Source organism: Anas platyrhynchos, chromosome 4 (assembly GCF_047663525.1).
Source record: "Anas platyrhynchos isolate ZD024472 breed Pekin duck chromosome 4, IASCAAS_PekinDuck_T2T, whole genome shotgun sequence".
Lineage (NCBI taxonomy): Eukaryota > Metazoa > Chordata > Aves > Anseriformes > Anatidae > Anas > Anas platyrhynchos.
Genome location: NC_092590.1, coordinates 58,736,029 through 58,754,915, shown reverse-complemented (window position 1 = coordinate 58,754,915; position 18,887 = coordinate 58,736,029). Strand labels below are relative to the sequence as shown.

At 35.3% G+C, this 18,887-nt stretch overlaps 1 protein-coding gene and 1 long non-coding RNA gene across 5 annotated transcripts in view; one reads left to right on the top strand and one right to left on the bottom strand.

Annotated features, from left to right (window-relative positions):
* The window catches only part of PCDH7 (protocadherin 7), a 290,144-nt gene extending 276,160 nt beyond the window's left edge, over positions 1-13,984 (top strand). For 2 of the 4 annotated variants that reach the window (XM_072037712.1, XM_072037711.1), the window contains exon 3: positions 9,596-13,984. In XM_072037712.1, coding sequence (XP_071893813.1) covers positions 9,596-9,975 — 380 coding nt within the window. In that variant the 3' untranslated portion in view covers positions 9,976-13,984. The remainder of the gene's footprint in view (positions 1-9,595) is intronic. The other 2 variants (XM_072037719.1, XM_072037713.1) reach the window with 2 other exon arrangements.
* Positions 9,219-10,648, bottom strand: LOC119716707 (uncharacterized). Its single transcript, XR_005265173.2, has 2 exons — positions 10,511-10,648; positions 9,219-9,742 (listed from the first exon to the last, which is right to left on the bottom strand). It is a non-coding gene; the product is annotated as an uncharacterized lncRNA (long non-coding RNA).
* Positions 13,985-18,887: the final 4,903 nt, after the last annotated feature.

Sequence of the window (18,887 nt, the reverse complement as noted above, 5' to 3'; positions counted from 1 at the left end):
CCATAGTCACAAGTGACTCCATTTTGCCTTTTTTTGGCCCTGTTGGTTATGCATAAACAGTTATGCATCCATGTGTGTGGGGTTTGAATGTACAGTGAAGTATGAAATACTTAATAACAATAAATAAAATAAAGGGGTGGCACAGTATACAGCTGAGATGAGCTAATAATGGCTGCTAGCTACTCTGTTCCTTTGGAGCTCCTGCAGTCCCATCACTTTGCTATGAGTATCAAAGAAATTATGTTGACTTTGAGCACTGATTCAGACTTTTCTCAAGTCGTCTTTAGGAGAACTGACATTCTAATTGCTCCATGAATTGCTTCATCTCAGAGTTTGTTAAGCACTGACACATTTTACTGAAAAAACTAAAGGTATGTAATTTGACACAGTGACAGATTAATACTTCAGCATCAGATTGGCAGAACAATTAGACAGCTTAAATGTGTCCTACATCTTAATGTCTGTGCTACTTCAGGAAGCCATGCTAAATCCTATTTTTCCTGAAAGATATGTTGCCATTTCACTGATAGAAGTAAATCGGACCATCAAAGGATTTAATGGGATTACGAGGTTTGTAACAATTTCATTTAAGTCAAGAAAATTAAAATCTAGGGAATTTAAGCTCATAGTGGTATATTCAGTACATGGAAGCTGGTACTTCTTAGTTCTCGTTTTACATATTCTATTGGTCTTCTGAACTAAAATGAAGTAACAAAGTCTTAACTAGAAGATAAAAAGAACTTCAGTGAGAGAAAGCTATGTGCTTCTGGTATGCTTCCTCTTATATTATAATGTAATCAAAGTTTAAAATTAGCATTTGTGTAGAATTAAGTCCTTTGAATTAGATTTCACTTAAACATAACACTGTATACAACCTATATTATGGTTCTACACTGACAACCAACTGATTAATATCACTTGGGTCTGTAAGAGAACAAACTGGTTCTTGTTGTTTTTTATTTATTTTAAAAAGAAGAAAAAAAATGTGACAGATGCAGTGTCTTTCATGTGAACAATCTTTTATGTCAATTTTGAAATATTGGTAGTCATTGAAGGTCACGGATGCAGTACTACAGAGCTGGTACAAACATTAACTTAGGTCAGAATTTTTTTTCTGGAGTCATTCTATTAGAGGAACTGCTAAAGAACATTGTATGTTAACCCACTGGAAGCAAGTGTGATAGAAATAACTGGAATTCAAGCCAGTATTTTTATGGCTTGGGTAATATTTCTTTGGATAGATGTCAGAGTCACGTTAAATAGCTATAAATTCTAGTATAGTCTGTTTAGTTAAACAAAAAACATCTAAATCTTATGCCTGCTTTCACCCATTGGACTGTTCATCTATAAAACAGAGGCAGATAAACAAAACCAAAATTTCATGTAAGAAGTAAACAATCTTGAAATGTTCTGCTTTACAGAGAGTCTCCTTTACACCAGTTTCAGTTTTAATAGGCTTCAGTGGCATGCTATTTGGTTTGTACCACTACAGGTGGAAGCAAAATTCAGTCCTTAATTTTCTGATTAAACTTTCAAATGGAATTGGTGTGTTGGGATTTAGGCAAGAAGGTATGACAAATTATTAGGTTATCATGTTGGGCCTTGAGAGTGCCTTTTTTTTCACATTACTAGTTTTTTTGTTTCTGTATTCATTTGATTAACTCATATCTAAAATGGTAAGACAGTTTTGTTTTCAGTTTGTAATCCTATTAATTTAAAATTTTAAGGAGGATGTCATGCAAAAATGGACTTTTAGCTTAACAGAAGCTGAACTTCTAAGGCTGATTTATTACCAAATAAGTCAAGAATCTTAATACAGGAACAGTTAAGGACTGGGCTGAGGCCAAAGTGCATAAATGTTAGTAATCACATTAGCAGAATTGCAGAGCTGAAGGGAACTTCTAGAGGTCATTTAGTGCATCCTTCCTTTCCCAAGGTAGGATTAGCTAAGTTTATGCTACCTTTGGGAGACATTTGTCTAGCCGTTCTTAAAACTTTCCTGGTGGTAGAGAGTCTATAATATTCCATTACTATATTTATCCTCAAAGCTGTTTTCTGATTTCTAATCTGGTTTGTCGTTGCTGCAATCAAAACATTATTTTTGGTTGTTTCTACTGTGGACATGCAAAACAAACTGTTCCCACTTGCTTTACTATAGCCTTTTAGGTACATGACAAAGTGCTGTTTACTCCCTCATCTGCCTTGTCTTCTGGATAGTTCACTCTCATTCATCTAATGCAAACTTTTTACAAATGTTAAAGAATCAGTTACCTATTTCTGTTGTCTTATGTATTTATTTATTTAAATTTGTTTTACCAGTAAAGGACTATGTAGCATTTAATATTTGCTTTGAAAATCCCACTATGGAATACCTTGAAAACAGCTAAGTGATTGGACTTTTGACATAATACAGCAGTGAGTCTTGCTGGTCTTAGGAACTGTGTAAGGGATACTAAAGAATTGTGTAAGGGATACTACTTTTCAAGTAAAGTATTTAAATTTCTCTCTTTCATTCTGTGTTCCATTTTTCCTTGCATAGAAAAAGAATAAAAATGTTCAGAATTCATTACTGTATATCCTTCTGTTGTACCTTCTCTCACAATATTAATCAGTCGTACATATGAGCCTTTCTGTACTCTGAAATATTATTTCTTAAGCATTGAAAAGCATTTCAGAATGAAATTAATATATTAATTGCTTTCAGATTGAAATAATTACTTCAGTGCAGTTTGGCGTGTCTCAAACAGTGGATTTGTATTTGACTTTATTCAATAGGACTGCTTTAGAGATGGCATCCACTGTCTCTGCAGTACATGATAATGCCACATTCAGAATGACAGCGGTCCAAGCCTTGGGGCCCTAAATGCTTCTTGAGATATGTTCAATTGGTATTTAACTGTATTTAGCCTAAGGTGCAGAGACAGAAGCTAGTGATGCCTTCAAACGTGTTTAAGTGTTTTAATAGTATCTTGGCATGTAAGAATATGCCACAGCACTAACAGGGTGCAGTTCCTGAATTACCACAATTAGGAGGCAGGAATTTCAAAGACAGTACTGCTGTAGCTCTGTATCACTGTAGCTCAGTTTGCTGTTGTTGTTGTTGTTGTTGTTGTTTTGTTTTGTTTTTTCTCTTGAACAGTGAATTTCTTCAATACACACCCTCTCAGCTGTTTTCTGCATTATTGTTCTCTGATCATGTAGTCAATACTTGTTATGCTTTAAGAGCTCTGTTGTGTCTCCAATCACACAGCTCATAAAACAGACAGCCATTTAATATAAAAGCTATGTAAATGGATTCCTGTGTAATTACATAGACTTAGTGGTGTTCCACTTGATTTTTGGATGGTTCTCTGAATGTAGTATATTTGTGTACAGAGTGCCCCAAAACATAGGGTGAAAACTGGTTCATCCAAGCCACAGTCTCCATCACTACCATGAGACAGTAGCTATGCCTGTTCTTTTTTCACCGTATTCTGTAACCGTGGCACAGGTGTTCTTTACAGACCCTCAATAATGCATGCAGAGGTATTATGGTCCCATCAGTGGGGAATGGCAGCAAAATCTGCATGTAGTCATTGATTTGTAATAGATACTATTCAGCACTCCATCTACCAGTGACTCTTCAAATCATACGGACCAATGCATGCTTAAAGTAGTAGTGTACTACTGCTGTAGTTTTGCATGAGTTTTTTCAGTCACATGCTCTGGAAAAGGTGTACAACTAGGAATGCTTTCTTGGTGCAGAGTTCTTCTTGCTGGGAATGTTCAAGTTGTATGTATCCAGATATGGAGTCAGTATTGTTCCTGAGTGATTTTTATCTCCATGGTCAATAAATGGAAGAGGGCTTTTGACTAATTAATTCTAAAGCCTATAGGCTTCGTGGTTTACAAAATATGAGTAAATTAAAAGCCTATTGCAGCTTCCTCCAAAATACTGTGTATGCTGGGATACATTAGGACTAATTGCAAAAAGTGGATGTCTCTAAAATATATCATGCAAGAATGGGCTGTTCTAAAAGATGAGCCAGAGTGAGTGTGCAACCTTGATTATATTTCTGCAGTGTATATAAGTGTACGTAACATCACATCATTTCTAATATGTATTTGTTGACTTATTTCATAATAGTTTGTCCTTGTCCACATATATTGACCTTCTTTGGTAAGGAATGGGAAGAGAGAAAATAATAATGGAAAACTGATTGGGTGAATATTGTAGTTGTTAAATTTTGGGGGGTTAAACTAAATATAATCCTCACATTTCTTCTCTCTGCATTGCCATACTAGGTGCCTTCCTTATTTTGATAACAAGCAATCCTTCCAGCACTAAAGCAGCAGCCAGCTACAATCAATAGAAACGTGATCATACATATAAACAACCCCATTCATTTGTAAGCTTTTGTACAGGGTTTTATGGAAAAAAATCGCAGAAATTAATGATTTGTTGGATCAGTGATCAATTTTATCTTTAAATGATAGCTATCAATTAACTCTGCAAATTGGTGGTGCAAGCTTATATGGAATGCAGTGAGAAATTAGATAGTGGTCCTTCCGTGTGGGACTCTGTAAATTTGTAAATTAGTATTCTTTTTTTTTTTTTTTTTTTTTTTTAAGCTGAAGTCTGAGCAGTTGAAAGTGAAAATTGCTCTCTAAATACTCGCTTTTTAAGTCTACCACTAACGTGTACACCAAAGCACTTGTCTAAATATCTGCTTTTTGGGAATGGATTTACAATGTTTTTGAAAAAAATTAAGCAATACCAAACTCTGGAGTAGAGCCTCCATGAGAGGATGTTTGAAAATAGCTTAGATGGCATGTTCCACTGTATCTCAGAAGATTACTCAAATTTAAGCACTTTCTGCATAAAGTTTTCTATGTATAAACAGTTAAAATCTAAATTCAAAATCTACACATTTCTATATGACAAGAAATACCATCCCTCCAGGTTTACTTTCTCACTAATAAGCACTGTGATAAAATTTGTTTGTTAATAACTGGCATTTTAAGCACTTATTTGAGCCAGTTTCCAGATATATAACTGTGGTAGAAATCTGTTACACTCTTCCTTGATGATTTGCTGACTGTGATGACAAATTCTTTGCTGTGTCTCGTTCCATTAGGTTTGTCAGCTAGCAGGGTAGTTGCTACTTAAGTGTTTAACTTTTAAAATGATTAGTACTTAAAAAATCATGTTACTTAGAAATATGTTTGGACAAAACTTATTCTAGAAGAAAAAAGGAGTAACGTGTGTTGTTTTTTTTTTTTGTTTGTTTTTCTCAACCTCAGAGATTGTTCATGACTCTATAGGCTAGATAATGTGAAAAAAGGAGCTTACAGTCACTATGCAAAAGAGGGTCAATCTGTTCAGAGGATTAGCAAAAGTACATTTAATTACTTTGCGGCTAAAGCTGTGTGCTTGTTTATTCAGAATGAAAGTTAAATCTGTTATCTACTGCAGTACTGCAGTGTATAAGAGATACCCTAGTCCTTAACAGACTAGTTTAGGTATTTTAAATAGTTTAGGCATGAAAGCAATGCCTGCTTAACCCATCTTCTAACATAATGCAGACAGAAAATATTCTCTCCTTCCCCACACCTCCCCACCAAATGCTGATGTTATGTCCATCTTTCAAACAGAAGAATGGTTAAATGCAACAGGCTTCATATGCATGTTAGATTAAATCTATGTTTAAACGCTATCCTGATTTTAGTTCTTAATACAGTTGCAAGAGAGCAATGGAGTAGAAGACTACATTAACTGTATGTGCCAAATACTAACTGTAGGGTGTATTGGAGGAATATATATCTCACTGGATCCAACAGCCCATGGGAGGCAAGTCTGCTGCCACATCCCCAGGTCCAACCAGTAGCAAAACTGAAGATACGTTCCTAGCAGGCATGTGCACAGAGCACAAGTATATACCACATACAGACACAGCTGGCAGATCACAGACATACGGAGCAACTCAAACACAGGCAGCACCAAAGGCCTCATCCTGCTCCCCTCTCTGTCTGGACAGCATGGAAGTCCACTAGTGTGTGTACATATATGTAATATGTACATATAACATGAATGTATATATGAGATATATACACAAACAATATATATACACACTATACAATGTATATATATAGTTGGATTGTATACATGTATATAATTATTTTTATATTTTTGGATTGTGTACCTATATGTTTATTTATGTGTATACATATTTATGCCTCTTTTTCCACTCTTGTTCTTTCTCCCCTAGACATCCCATAGTTAAGTCGAGTGCAATCCCAAACTGCTTTTCCCCTGCATTCTGTAACATCTCCTACATGTTACCTAGGCAACAACCCCCCATAGAGTAAAAGGTGATCTTGAGAGCAGCTGCTGATGACTCATGGCCATTGGTTCCATGCCTGGACAACAGGGCTGATGGGACAGACCCAGGAGCTGTGGCTGTTGCTCGAGTCATTGATTTGGGTTCCCATCTGCCACTGTACATCCCTGTGCTCCATTAAGCCTTAGGCAGTGGCCCCTGCGAGGAGCCTGGGATCAGCCTGGCAGGGTATTATTTGGGTTCCCCCTGCTGCCAGTTTCTTTCTGAGCTCCTTTGTAGGTATGCAGATGGGCTTTATCACAAAACCCAACAGGGTGAATGAGCCACACTCATTCAGACTTAGAGGTTTTGCTTGATAAATATCACTGTAAAGCTGAATTGCACAGAAAGTCTCATGCTTTACAAATAAGGGACTCTACATTTGTCCAGAATGAATATGAATAATAAACTACAATGCAAAATGGTAATTTTTCAGGTATGTGATTCGACTAGCGCAGAACCTGAGTGATGCTGGCTTAAGACCTGCTTGCACTAAAAAGGAACCCTAAAATATATAAGACATTAACAGTTTCAATCTAAAAAGTAAAAATAAAAATATAATAGTACTAATAAAAGAAAAAAAATCAACAACATTTTTCAATAAACACGTACTCCCATGTTTTAAATAAAGATCAAACAATTTTCTTGTTCAGTATTTGCTAATATTCTGTCAGAGTAATAATTTAAACAGTAGTAGCAAGCCTAATGTTTAATGGTCATTTTTCAGAAAGAAAGTGAGATTATCTCTTATTGAGATTTAGATGGGAAGTGGTTATGCCCTCTTTTTAAAATATCAGGAGGGTATTCCTGTTTAAAAATTAAAGCACATAAGGTGCAGTTCAGCAGTTAATTATGTATCTTACCTTTAGGGTGTGCCAGAATAATACTAGGTTTTACTGACAAATAATAGAGAATATTCCTGATAGAGTCACTGTCTTTTGTGTAGTTCTCTAGAACACAGATGTCTAAAAACCAATAGGCTGATAATTGTCCATAGTCTTTGCATTCTTCATTGAAAAAATATGGTAGTTGTGGCTGAATCTAACTGCAGAAGTCTTGAAAAGTACAGCTGGAAAAAGAAAAAAAATCCCTTGTTTCCCTTTTCCCAGCCTTACACGTCTCAGCTACAGTTACTCAAGTTGCTCAGTTATGAAAATGTCAGTGCTGGTTTCCTTGTTGAAGTCAGTGACATATTGCAATAAAAAATATTGTTCAGTGTTTGGTATGCTATAGAAATATTTTCAACTCTTAATGAAAATTAATACACATTCACAGAATCACAGAATTGTCTAGGTTGGAAGAGACCTCAAAATCATCAAATCCAACCTCTGACCTAACACTAACAAGTCCTCCACTAAACCATATCACTAAGTTCAACATCTAAACGTCTTTTAAAGACCTCCAGGGATGGTGACTCCACCGCTTCCCTGGGCAGCCCATTCCAATGCCTTACAACCCTCTCAGTAAAGAAGTTTTTCCTAATATCCAACCTAAAACACCTCTGGCGCAACTTTAGCCCTTTATAATACTGCAACAAATTACTAATAAAGGAATAGTTAAATGCACAGAAAAATCGGGAAGAGATGAATGTAAATCTAACTTTAAAGTGCTTTTGCATTTTTATCACCATTAAATCTGCAGATGCTGAAATAAAATGATTTCTCTGCAAGCATCTATTGTAAATATTTTTAACTAAAATATTTTAAGCAAAGGATTATTATTATTATTTTTTAATATAAATAAACTTCAGGAGTGGTCTTTTTTGCTGGGTCTAGACTCTAGACTCTATACCGTCTTTGTAGCCCTTCTTTGGATACTCTCCAATAGTTTTATGTCCTAATTAAATTTGGCACCCAAAACTGCACACAGTACTCGAGGTGAGACCTCACCAGCACAGAGCAGAGCAGGACAATCCCTTCCCTCGACCAGCTAGCAATGCCATGCTTGATATACAGGATACACTTGGCCCTCTTGGTTGCCAGAGCACACTGTTGACTCGTAATCAACCTTCTGTCAACCAAATCCCCCAATCCCTTCTTGCAGGGCTGACCCCCCAGTTTATACGTGGATCTAACGTTGCCCCATCCCAGATGCAGAATCCATCACTTTTAAACTTCATACAGTTGGTGATCGCCTAGCTCTCGAATTTGTCAAGATCTCTCTTGCAAGGCATAACTATATGAATATCAATCTTGTTGCTTTGTAGGCAACTCTGCTTATTTCTTATAGACCATAAATAAACTGGGGGAAAAAAAAAAAAAAAGAAACAACATTCAGAATCTTACCAGTCATTAAAACAGAGGAGGTGGCTTTCTAAATTATAATGCAGGTATCAAAACAGGAATATTAAAAACCCTCTGTGTATCTAGTAGGAGTCAGCCCTGCAGTCCTATGAATTTTGCTGTTTTTCAGAGAAAGATTTTATGACTACAATAGGTAGAAAACTGAGATAAAGCGATCTAGAACAAGACAACTTTTAACACAGCATGTCAGATATAAAATATTACATTCAGGCAGCACTCATTCTCTCTGCCCCTCCACATGCACACACAACACATAGAACAACATTACCTATATATAGATATGTTTATGTTATTAGACTATGTTTATAACCAAAAGTAGTTTTTAATATGCTTTTACTAATCATTGATTGTAGCACTCACATAACATATCGCGTACTAACACCCTGTTCTAAGAAATACAAGTGGAGATTACATGCAAATCGAGTCCTATTGTCAGTAACAGAACAGCTCGCACACCAGGAAATAAACATGTTCATAAAAATTTGCAGAGTCCAGGGCCTAGAGTTTCTTTCACAGAAGTTCAAAACATTCTTTGAAAAAAACAAACAAACAAACAAACAAAAAAACCACTCAGGTATTTTTAATAATTTCAAGGAAATTGGCAGAATAGAATTAAGTGCTTGGTTGACACTTAGACATCAAAAGTCATTCAGTAACTAATGTCAAATGTGATTTTACTTTTGAGATTGATTTACAGCCATAGAAACTGACAACATTTTTACTTTTCAGTTCTCGAGGTTCAGAATAACTATACTGATATGCTTATGACCTATTGGGCACATTCAATGTAAAAGAAGCTATTACCATGGAACTTATTGCAACATTCTTACCAAGACCTTTAAAAATACCTATTGTGTGTTTAAGGATTCTCAGTGTCACTGGAAGACATTGCAGTATTATTCATTTGTAAAGGCAACTCTATTTTACTTTCAGATTCAAGGCCTCTGCCAGATGTAGCCCTGACAGGGAAGTGTACCCGAGAATGTGATGAATATGGCCACTCGGACTCCTGCTGGATGCCAGTTCGCACTTCTCCTGAAAGGAAGCAGAAGAGCCAGCCAAAACTCTCCACTTTCATGCCTGTTGATGAACGGGGCAGTCAGGAAAAGCTGGCCAATGGAGAAGCTTCCCTCATGGGTGATCGCAACAGAAACCTCCTTAACAAAAAGTTGACCTCATCCTATGAGACCTTCAGTGCGGCTAGTTTCAGCAAAAAAGAAGAAGGCAATCCAGAGGATATTCCCCTCACACAGACAGGGGAATACAAGCCATCTCCTGTCAATACTCTAACTAGAAGAGAAGTTTACCTGTAGGCTAAAAAGCAGCAACAAATTTCTTTCATGTTATAGGAAAGAAAAGGGGTAAAAGTCCTAAAAGCAAAACAATTTTAACAAAAAATAAGAAACAAAAAGAGGAGGCCACCAAAGAGACAAAAGCTCTGCCTGCCACTTCTGCCTCCATAGCAGGCATTTAATTATACTGTCTGCCTGACTATACTGTACAATGTAGAAAATGTTGTTACTTGCATGTCTAATCCCCCCCACCGATTTTTATTTTCCTAAATCTATGGTGCAAATTCCTCCCATAGTAATGAGCTTGATTAAAAAGAACACTACACAACGTTGTTTCCCCTCTGCAGAAGCATGAGTTAAGCCACTCATTTTGTTTGATTGTCATCTGGCTTGTTAAGGGTAACAGGTCAGGGAAAATGTATTCAAAACATATCATCTGAATATTGCTGATCCCCACCAGGGACAACCCTTCAGAAACCATGCAGATAAAGAGATAAATACAAAAGAATAATCATTAATAGGCACTTTGTGAAGACCACAGCTTTAATATTCTCACCTCTCATCTGAGGCTGGAAGCAACAGAGATACGTTCAGCCTGAGACTGCAGTCCAAAACAAGGCATACTTTCCTATGAATCATGAACTCTGGTTCTGTTTTATCCATAGAACAAATGTGTTCTTGCTGTGTCTCTTTCTCTCCTCCTCTCTCGTTCTCTGTAATGATTACTTCAATGTAAACACAATTAGTAACGCATATACTGTAGCATAGTAATGATAAACTCTTTAAATAATTATTTTGGATAAGGCTAACATCTAGCTGGGAAGATAGTAATAACAAAAAGGCCAAAGATCACACTATGGATCAGGGGAACTGCTAAGTATTGGGGCTTGGCATAGAAAACTAATATACTCACAAATAAGACATATGTACTCATAACACACCTTCAGTTACAGTTTGCACAGCAGCACAATCCACAAGCCCAGCTGACATAATGTTTTTTCCAATGTGGTTCAGTTGAATGCCCAAAGGAACTGATTTTTTAAATTTCCTTTTTTTTTTTTTTTTTTTTTTTCTTAAATGACATGATATGTTGCAGCAAGTGCTGTATGATACTGCCAGTTCCAGGAAATTTTTGATATCATAATTAAAAAATAATAGTAGTGCTAGAAGGCTGTGTTATAACGAGACTGCTTGGTTAGATGGAGAAGTGGATAATGGGATGATACAGTAATGAGAACATTACAAGTCAAATACAAAGCCTTCTTTTCAGAGCACAAGGAATGATTGCCAAGTATTTTGTCATCAGTGTTGCAGATTACCAATTGATTTGATTGTGTCAAAGATGTGATGCATTTTTTTCTTAAAACACAAGTGCATTAAAGCCGAATGAAGTGCAATACTAAACAGCGTCAAGACTCAGAACATTTAGGCTAGGTAGAAAATAAACAGTGATATGATACTCACCTAGTAGGTCAAGAATGAGTCAAAAGGAATCCAAACTGTCCACAATATGCAAGAGCTCCGGGCTGTAATGATTCTCATGGTGAGCGCTTCATGAAAGAAAGAGGAAATGAAACAGGTTTTTGTGCAATAAGAGCTACAAAACATACAGAACTTCAGCCAGTTGCTTTGTAGCTGATGCTGTAGTAATAATGACAAACTGAGCTCAGACATTCAGACAAAAGTGACAATCGAATGACACAGCTTGAGAAGGGGACAAGCATTCAAATCCCTGGCTGTTTAACCTGGCATTAAGGCATGGCTAGATGGCTCTCTAGTATATTGTAGTCACAATGTAGCTTTGGGTAGTTCCTTGCTTTGAAGAATTGCATAGAAATAATCTTAAACAGCCTATAGTAGAGGTTGCTAAATCAATACAACTCATCACATTTATCTTTTGAATTCACTTCTCCACGTAGTGGGATGTGCCATTTCTGGCCATTTCATTCTTCTCAAGTTTACTTTCTTCATGTAACATTAGTTTGTGTATAGCAGTTATGATGAATGGGCACATTTTAGAAAGAAAATATTAAAGTTTAATAATGATTGAACATCCTTAAGTTTAATTATTTAAGTAATATGGAGAGATGCAAACTAGTACTTTGTTATGAGACTGCATAAAGCAGTTACTGCTTTGTATAATCTGTAAGTACCTGTTTAAAAATGCTTCTAAAATGCTTATGTAATGTATACACATTTTTCTTGCACGTTTCAACAGAATACACAATGGCATAACAAATGTTCAACAGAATTTCCTTTAATAAGATTTTATTTAATATTACACAAAAAAAAATTAGGTAGCTTGGTTCAATATATCGTTAAACCCTTTGTCTACAAGGCTAATGATACAGGTCATAGATACAGGTCATAGAAGACCTTCAGATTAAATGGATCAGCAGTCACTCACTGATTTTTGCACCACATAAAACAGTCATTAAATACTTTACTTGTGTGCATCTCCTTAGAACTAAAATGAGTGTGAAAGAATTTTTTTTAAAGTCCCATCTACTGTAAGTATTCACAACAATTCTAGTAGAACTAGCCACTATTAACATGCTGATTACTCTTCTGACCTGGCATGACACACAAATATATTTTGTCTTCGTATTTTTCTTTTTATTTTAAATAGGTTAAACCTGGTGCCACTCCATAAATAGAGTGCTTTTGTATAAAAATAAACAAACTATAAAAAATAATTAGGGTGAATGCAAAATATGCAACTGTGCCTTTTATACCTGTTATTATGGTAAAGTGGTAGTTGGGTTTGGACACTGAGGAATAAGGGGCTATTCCCAACCTTTTTGAACCTGTATATTTACCTGTGTTTATTTTCTGAGAAATTATAAATAATATATTAAAAATAAGCCTTTTGCCAAACTCAGTTAATGGACCAGTCTTAAGCATTATTAACACAAGGCTGTGGTTTAAGTATGTCTTGAGATTTTTTTTTTTTTTTCTTTTTTAACTTAATATTTGTGTGAGGTTTGGGATTGTCTTCATTTGTTTTTTTGATTCTGCTGCCTGGAGAACAATGATCAGTCTCTATTATAGTTGTTTAGCAAGGTGTCAGCAGTTCATGTTGCCAGTAAAATTGACAAGTAATTTCTTTTTAATTGCTTTTAGCTGCCATCACATTTCAGCTGTACAGTATAGGAATCATCCTTTTATTTCTTTCCATGGGAAACTCAAATGAGCTTTGCATGTATTTTACATTAGGGCACCTTTATAGATTGATGCGTTAGTATATAACTTTATATGTATTAGAAAATTCAATAGCTTTGGTCTAAAATCTAATGCTCATTTTGGATCTCAGATCCACTATGTTTATTCAATATGGTTTCTGACTGGCCTGCTGCCTGAGTTTCAGGAAAAATAATAATAATAAAAAAAAGTGTTAAACATTATTTTTATGTGGGGGAAGAACTTAAATGGGGTTGAAATGATTGACTGAAAGGCTACCCTAGGAAGTTGTCAACTAGGAAAATAAGAAGTATGGCTGAAGACTTGCCATAAGTACAGCCACCACCAAACACTTCTAAGGACTTGAAAAATTAAGTATTTTTCCTTTTCTTTCATTGGTGATAAATATACAGTGTTTCCTCAAGGAACGAATCAAATGAAATAGCAATAGAGATGAAAGCCCATCAGTTAAGCTGTATTACTGACTGAAGAGCATACACAGAAGATAGAAGACAATAGTTACCAGCTACCTGGGGTACGCTTTCAGACAACTTTTTCCTAAATTTTAAGCACTTGCATTCAATGTGGTACGATCTGTTTGTAATATTAATCATTGACTATTGTTCTGCAACTTGGATGTTGATAGTGAAGCAGAGAACAATTTATCATTGTTTATTATGAGTCACTATGCACGCAACTATGCTAAACATGGCAAAATGTATTAAACGCTAGTCCACCTCTATTTATGAAATATTTACATAATTTAATTTGCTTTTGTACAGTTTTATGTAAATAAATTGCTTGTCATTTTTGTCTCTGCAAATTAAAATATAACATGTTCAACTGGTTACCCATTTGCCATTGTACTTTCTCTGACAGGCCACTCCACTTTGACTGGATTAAAGCACATGATAGTTTGCATATTTAACCTATATTTTGCATGGCAAAGATGAAGCTGCCTTCGTAAGTGGCCATTTCTTTAGCTGCTGATGTAGCTGAGGTTTTACTTGTCTACAGAATGAAATTCAGTAGGGATTATTCACACTCAGGACTGCATACAGCTATTTTCACAGTCGAAATAAAGTACTTGTAATGACTGAAGTTGCTTCCCATTACTGTTCAAAATGGCTTCTTCTTGAGGTATGGTTAAAGCATTCATCTTACTGGAAATAACAAGATTTGAGTAAAAGCTCAGCTATTTCCATTATGGAATGACAATTTTGTAGTTACCTACACGGTTGTTTTTTTTTTTCCCCCAAGAAGTTTAGAACTATTAATTTCTGAAGTGTCAGTGAAGCAACTATGTTGAAAAGAACAAAGCAATTAATGCAGTGTTTCAGAGCAAAAATGAAATGAAAATCTTTCTAGGCATAAATCAAATCATCCATCTCAGCATAACAACAGATTGAGAACTAACTATCCTCAAGAAGGAACATCTGAGAAGCAGAGTTTATCCCTTTGCTGCCTGCATCACAGTCTTTTTGTTTGTTTGCTTGCTTGCTTTAAAATAAAGCAGGTACCAAAGCAGCCATTTAGTTGAGATTTGCATCAGTTGTAATATGTGAAAAATATGCTTAGGGAAGAGAAAGGAAAGGTTAAAACATTTGTTTCCCTTGCCTCCCATTTGTGCTGTTTTATACTAAATACAGTACTGCTACAGAGACTTTGCAAGTTATTGTACAGAATTCCCCACTGAACAACAAAAAATGCTTTTTCCAGGTTTTTACATTAGTTACAGATTAGGCTTTGATTTGTTGTGAATAAATACAGGCTGGCCAAAACTTTTTTTTTCCTCCTTTTTCTTTTAAATAAACTTTACATTGCAAATTTATTTCTCTGACTGTGCTTTCAGTTAACATTGTCTGGTCTTCTCTAATGAATGTGTCAAGAAAGATTCTTCCTCCCATAAGCAGAGGTCTAAATCTGCATGCTTGTGGAGAAAATTCAATCCACCAGCTGACCCCAAATCTCCCACATCACACTTGAATGAGCTACCCCTAACCTCTTTCAGCAGTAGCAGTATTTTAATGAGTAACTTCAATCAAGCTTTCATGTTTATTTTATATTAGATGTAGTATACAAGGCATGACCTTATGTTTATTTATTTTGTCTTTTATCTTCATTCTTCTTGTTTACCAACTGCATCCAAGAATGTGATTACAGGAAGATAAAATAAATTTCCTGAGCCACAGAGAGTGGTAAGAGAGCATAATATAAACTGGTGAAAGCTAACAATTTATGCTCCCCTTTAACCCTGACTTCATTTCTCCCTCCTGCACTGCAGTAAAATGTAAATCTTATGCAGGGGCTGAAATTAATAAACGTGACCTAGGCAGAAATAATTTCATGTCTTTATTGAGCCTCCTGAGGGGAGTGTATATAAGATGGTTAATAGTTCATAAATGTGCAAATCGTCTAGCCTATGCCAAAGGAGAAAGCAACACCAGAGTTAGACAGATGAGAATATTTAGTATATCTCTTAGTAAAATGATAGGATTCCAGTCAGTTCATACAAGTATTTCTTCTGAAGAAAGTATGCCTTCTTCAAAAACTTAAATAGACTTACCAAGAAACCATATATAAAAAATATAGAAGAAAAAATAATAATAATATTATAACAATAAGAGGGGAGAGGGAGAGGGGAGAGAGAGAGAGAAAGGAAAGAAAATAACATTTAAGATACCTATTCCGTAGTGGCGTCAGGTAGCCTCTGGGAGAAGAAGGAAGAAGGAACAGCAAATAAGTATAGTGTAATTGGCACAGAAATCTTAGAAATAAGTCCCTTTAGACTTCCAAACTGATTTAAAGATCCTAAAATAGGGAGATATTAATGCATAATTTGTAGCTATCTACAGTACGGTACTGTAATTTCCAAGAAAGTATTCTTGCTAATTATAAGGCATGTGATTCTATTTAAGGTAGTGTTTTAAAAGATTTAATTAATGGTTAAAAATATTTATATCTTCTTATTCTTTCTCTGCAAGCTTATTAAAGCAGAATTCAGTCTTCTAAAGCATTCTCTGTTTGGAAAGGCCAAGATATATTTTTCATAAAATGTTATTCCAACACACCTTCTATTTTCAGCAATGTGACTAACTTCTTCAAATTTACACTGTAATCATGACCCTTAAATATATATACACATATAGATCTCTGAACTATCACTGCTTTCCAAAATATAGCAGCAGGAATAAAGTAACATAAGAACAGGGTCAGTACACCACTTTGCATCTTTATCCTCCCTTTGGTACTTCTTACAACCTTATACTTGTCAATTCATGGAGTGTGCCATGGGGAAAGCAACTTAAATAGGAATGAATCACACACTTCTTTTTTTTCCTAACCCTGTAAAGAATTACAGAAGGAAAGAAAAACAAGAGCAAGAGGGGGGGAGGGAGGGGGGAAATAAATAAATCTCTTTTTTATTGCCTACCTCTCATGGATTTCCAGCACCTACAGAAAATTCCATGAATGGAATCTCTAGTACTGGAGACTTCCCCATATAAGCATCCAACTCCATTTCTTCCAAAAGAACTTGCAGGTTGTGTAAGTTGCACTAAGTCTAGTTGGGGTAAACCATCTTCTTGCAGCCTTTTTATCTTACATGGTAATTATATGATCCCAGAAAACAAAATTAATTCCAGTTGATCCACGATTATGGTGGAACTAGTCTGATCTTTGTCTTATATTTAATAAGACAAGTAGAAGCAAAAAGGTCAGAATTTAAGATGAAAGGTTTAAAGATATCCACAAACTTATTCACACGCTGCAATATTTTATTATTTAAGTCTGAACAAAATAGATGAGGCTGAAAATTTAATAACTATAGCAAAGTATGATAAAAAAAAATTAGAGTGATGGAGACCTAGCTCAAGCTAAGTATGTTAGTCCATGTATGTTTATATAACCCTCTTACCTCTGGCTTTTGAAGCAGAGTTTAAGATACTCTTGAAGATTCCAGAAAAGTGATAAAATTTATCATTATCCAGTGTCAGAGAAACAATAAGATCTCCAGAATAAGGAGATATATAACAGATACAAATCTATTCTAAGGTTTAGTAAGAAACAAACAAACAAACAAACAAATATATAAACTAATGCCTATCTTAACATAGCAGGGTGTGGTGATCTTACATAGGATAACTACCAAAGCTTAGTTTTTCTTTAGTTTCCTATTTGGTATAAATTGCTAGAACAAAAGGCATTTTTTGTCTGTTTTGTTTTTGAATATTAGTTCATCTCCTTTTTCTCATGCAGTCTTCTTGGCACCTACTTAGCTTTTCCCAACCTTGTTCTGAACTAGAACAATAGATAATTTCATATGATTTTCCAGGCTGACCTCTGAACCTCTGCCAGGCGTCCTGTTGCCATCCTCATCTTTTAGATAAGACCATGAAATCATGGTAGACTGTCTCACACACAATTCTAAATATGAGTTTGAATATTAAAAGAGTCCTTACAGGTGTTAGAACAAGAAATATGCCTTGAATTTAGAATATTCTGGCGCAATGCTGATTAAGAATAAATAAATAAATAAATAAATTCTGAATTCCAGGGTGGACTGAAAAGCTGCTGTGTGTGATAAAGAACAAACCACATGCTGGGTACAACCCTATAACAACAAGCAGTGCATTTCTTCTTGCTCTAATCTGTACTTTACTCAGAGATAAAAGCGAAATGTACAAGTGCCCCAGGTCTCTCTGACGTACAGTTACCCATATTTCATAAATACAAAAAAGAAGGAATCATCTTTTGCCCACTCCTGGTAACTTAAGCCTGTTTCTAATCACTTTGGATGTCCCTATTGAATATTCTGATTGTTGCATATTCCGATTGCTTGTGTTATCATCACTACAGTGATGATTACTAATTAATGATGCAGCTAGTATGACATGCTGATTTAGGACAGCATAGAATTGACCAAGGGAAATGATGATGTTGGAAAGTACCACCTAAAGAACAAGACATTCAAACTGTAATTCCCATGAAATGCTATAATGTATTTAGTTGATACATTATTACATATTAACATCAAAGCTAAATAACCACTTTTCATTTCCAAAAGAAAACTCAGCTAGTCAAAACAAGCTTTCAGAAAAAATAAAGATGACAGCTCGGCTAGCCATGGACTGAGAAGGTCACATCTAAGTGCTGCAGAATAATTTTGTTGTATTGAGTGACTGCAGATGAAACAAATTTATTAACACTCAGAAATAATACATCTTGTCTTTCCTTACTTGGTGATGGAATCTGAAGCTTCCAAAAGTTTATTGCTGACCAACACTCAGAAACAAACTAACAACCAAACAAAAGCACCACCAACAAAAGCAATATGAATGCTTATAATTAACGAAAGATCAAAAACCAACAGAATCTGTTGCTTAGATCAAGATGCAGGTGCCTATGAATATTTCTCACAGTTTTTACCTCCACTCCTCTCTCTAAAAATAAAATAATAATAATAATTATATATATATATATAAATGCTAAAAGACTTGTAGGGTCATCAAAGGTATGGAATAAATATAAATCAAAATTATAAATAAATAGCTCTCTTCAGCCTGAAGAAGAGAACCAGGAGGTTTGACAACAGTCTAGATGAAGTCATGAATAAAGACAAGTGAGGAAAACTCTTAGTTTCCCTTAATATGGGCTATGAAGCACCATATAAAATTATCAAACAATAAGTTCAAGATATATAGAATATGGTGCATTTTCATACAGTGCATTAAATTGTTCAACTTCTTGTAAGA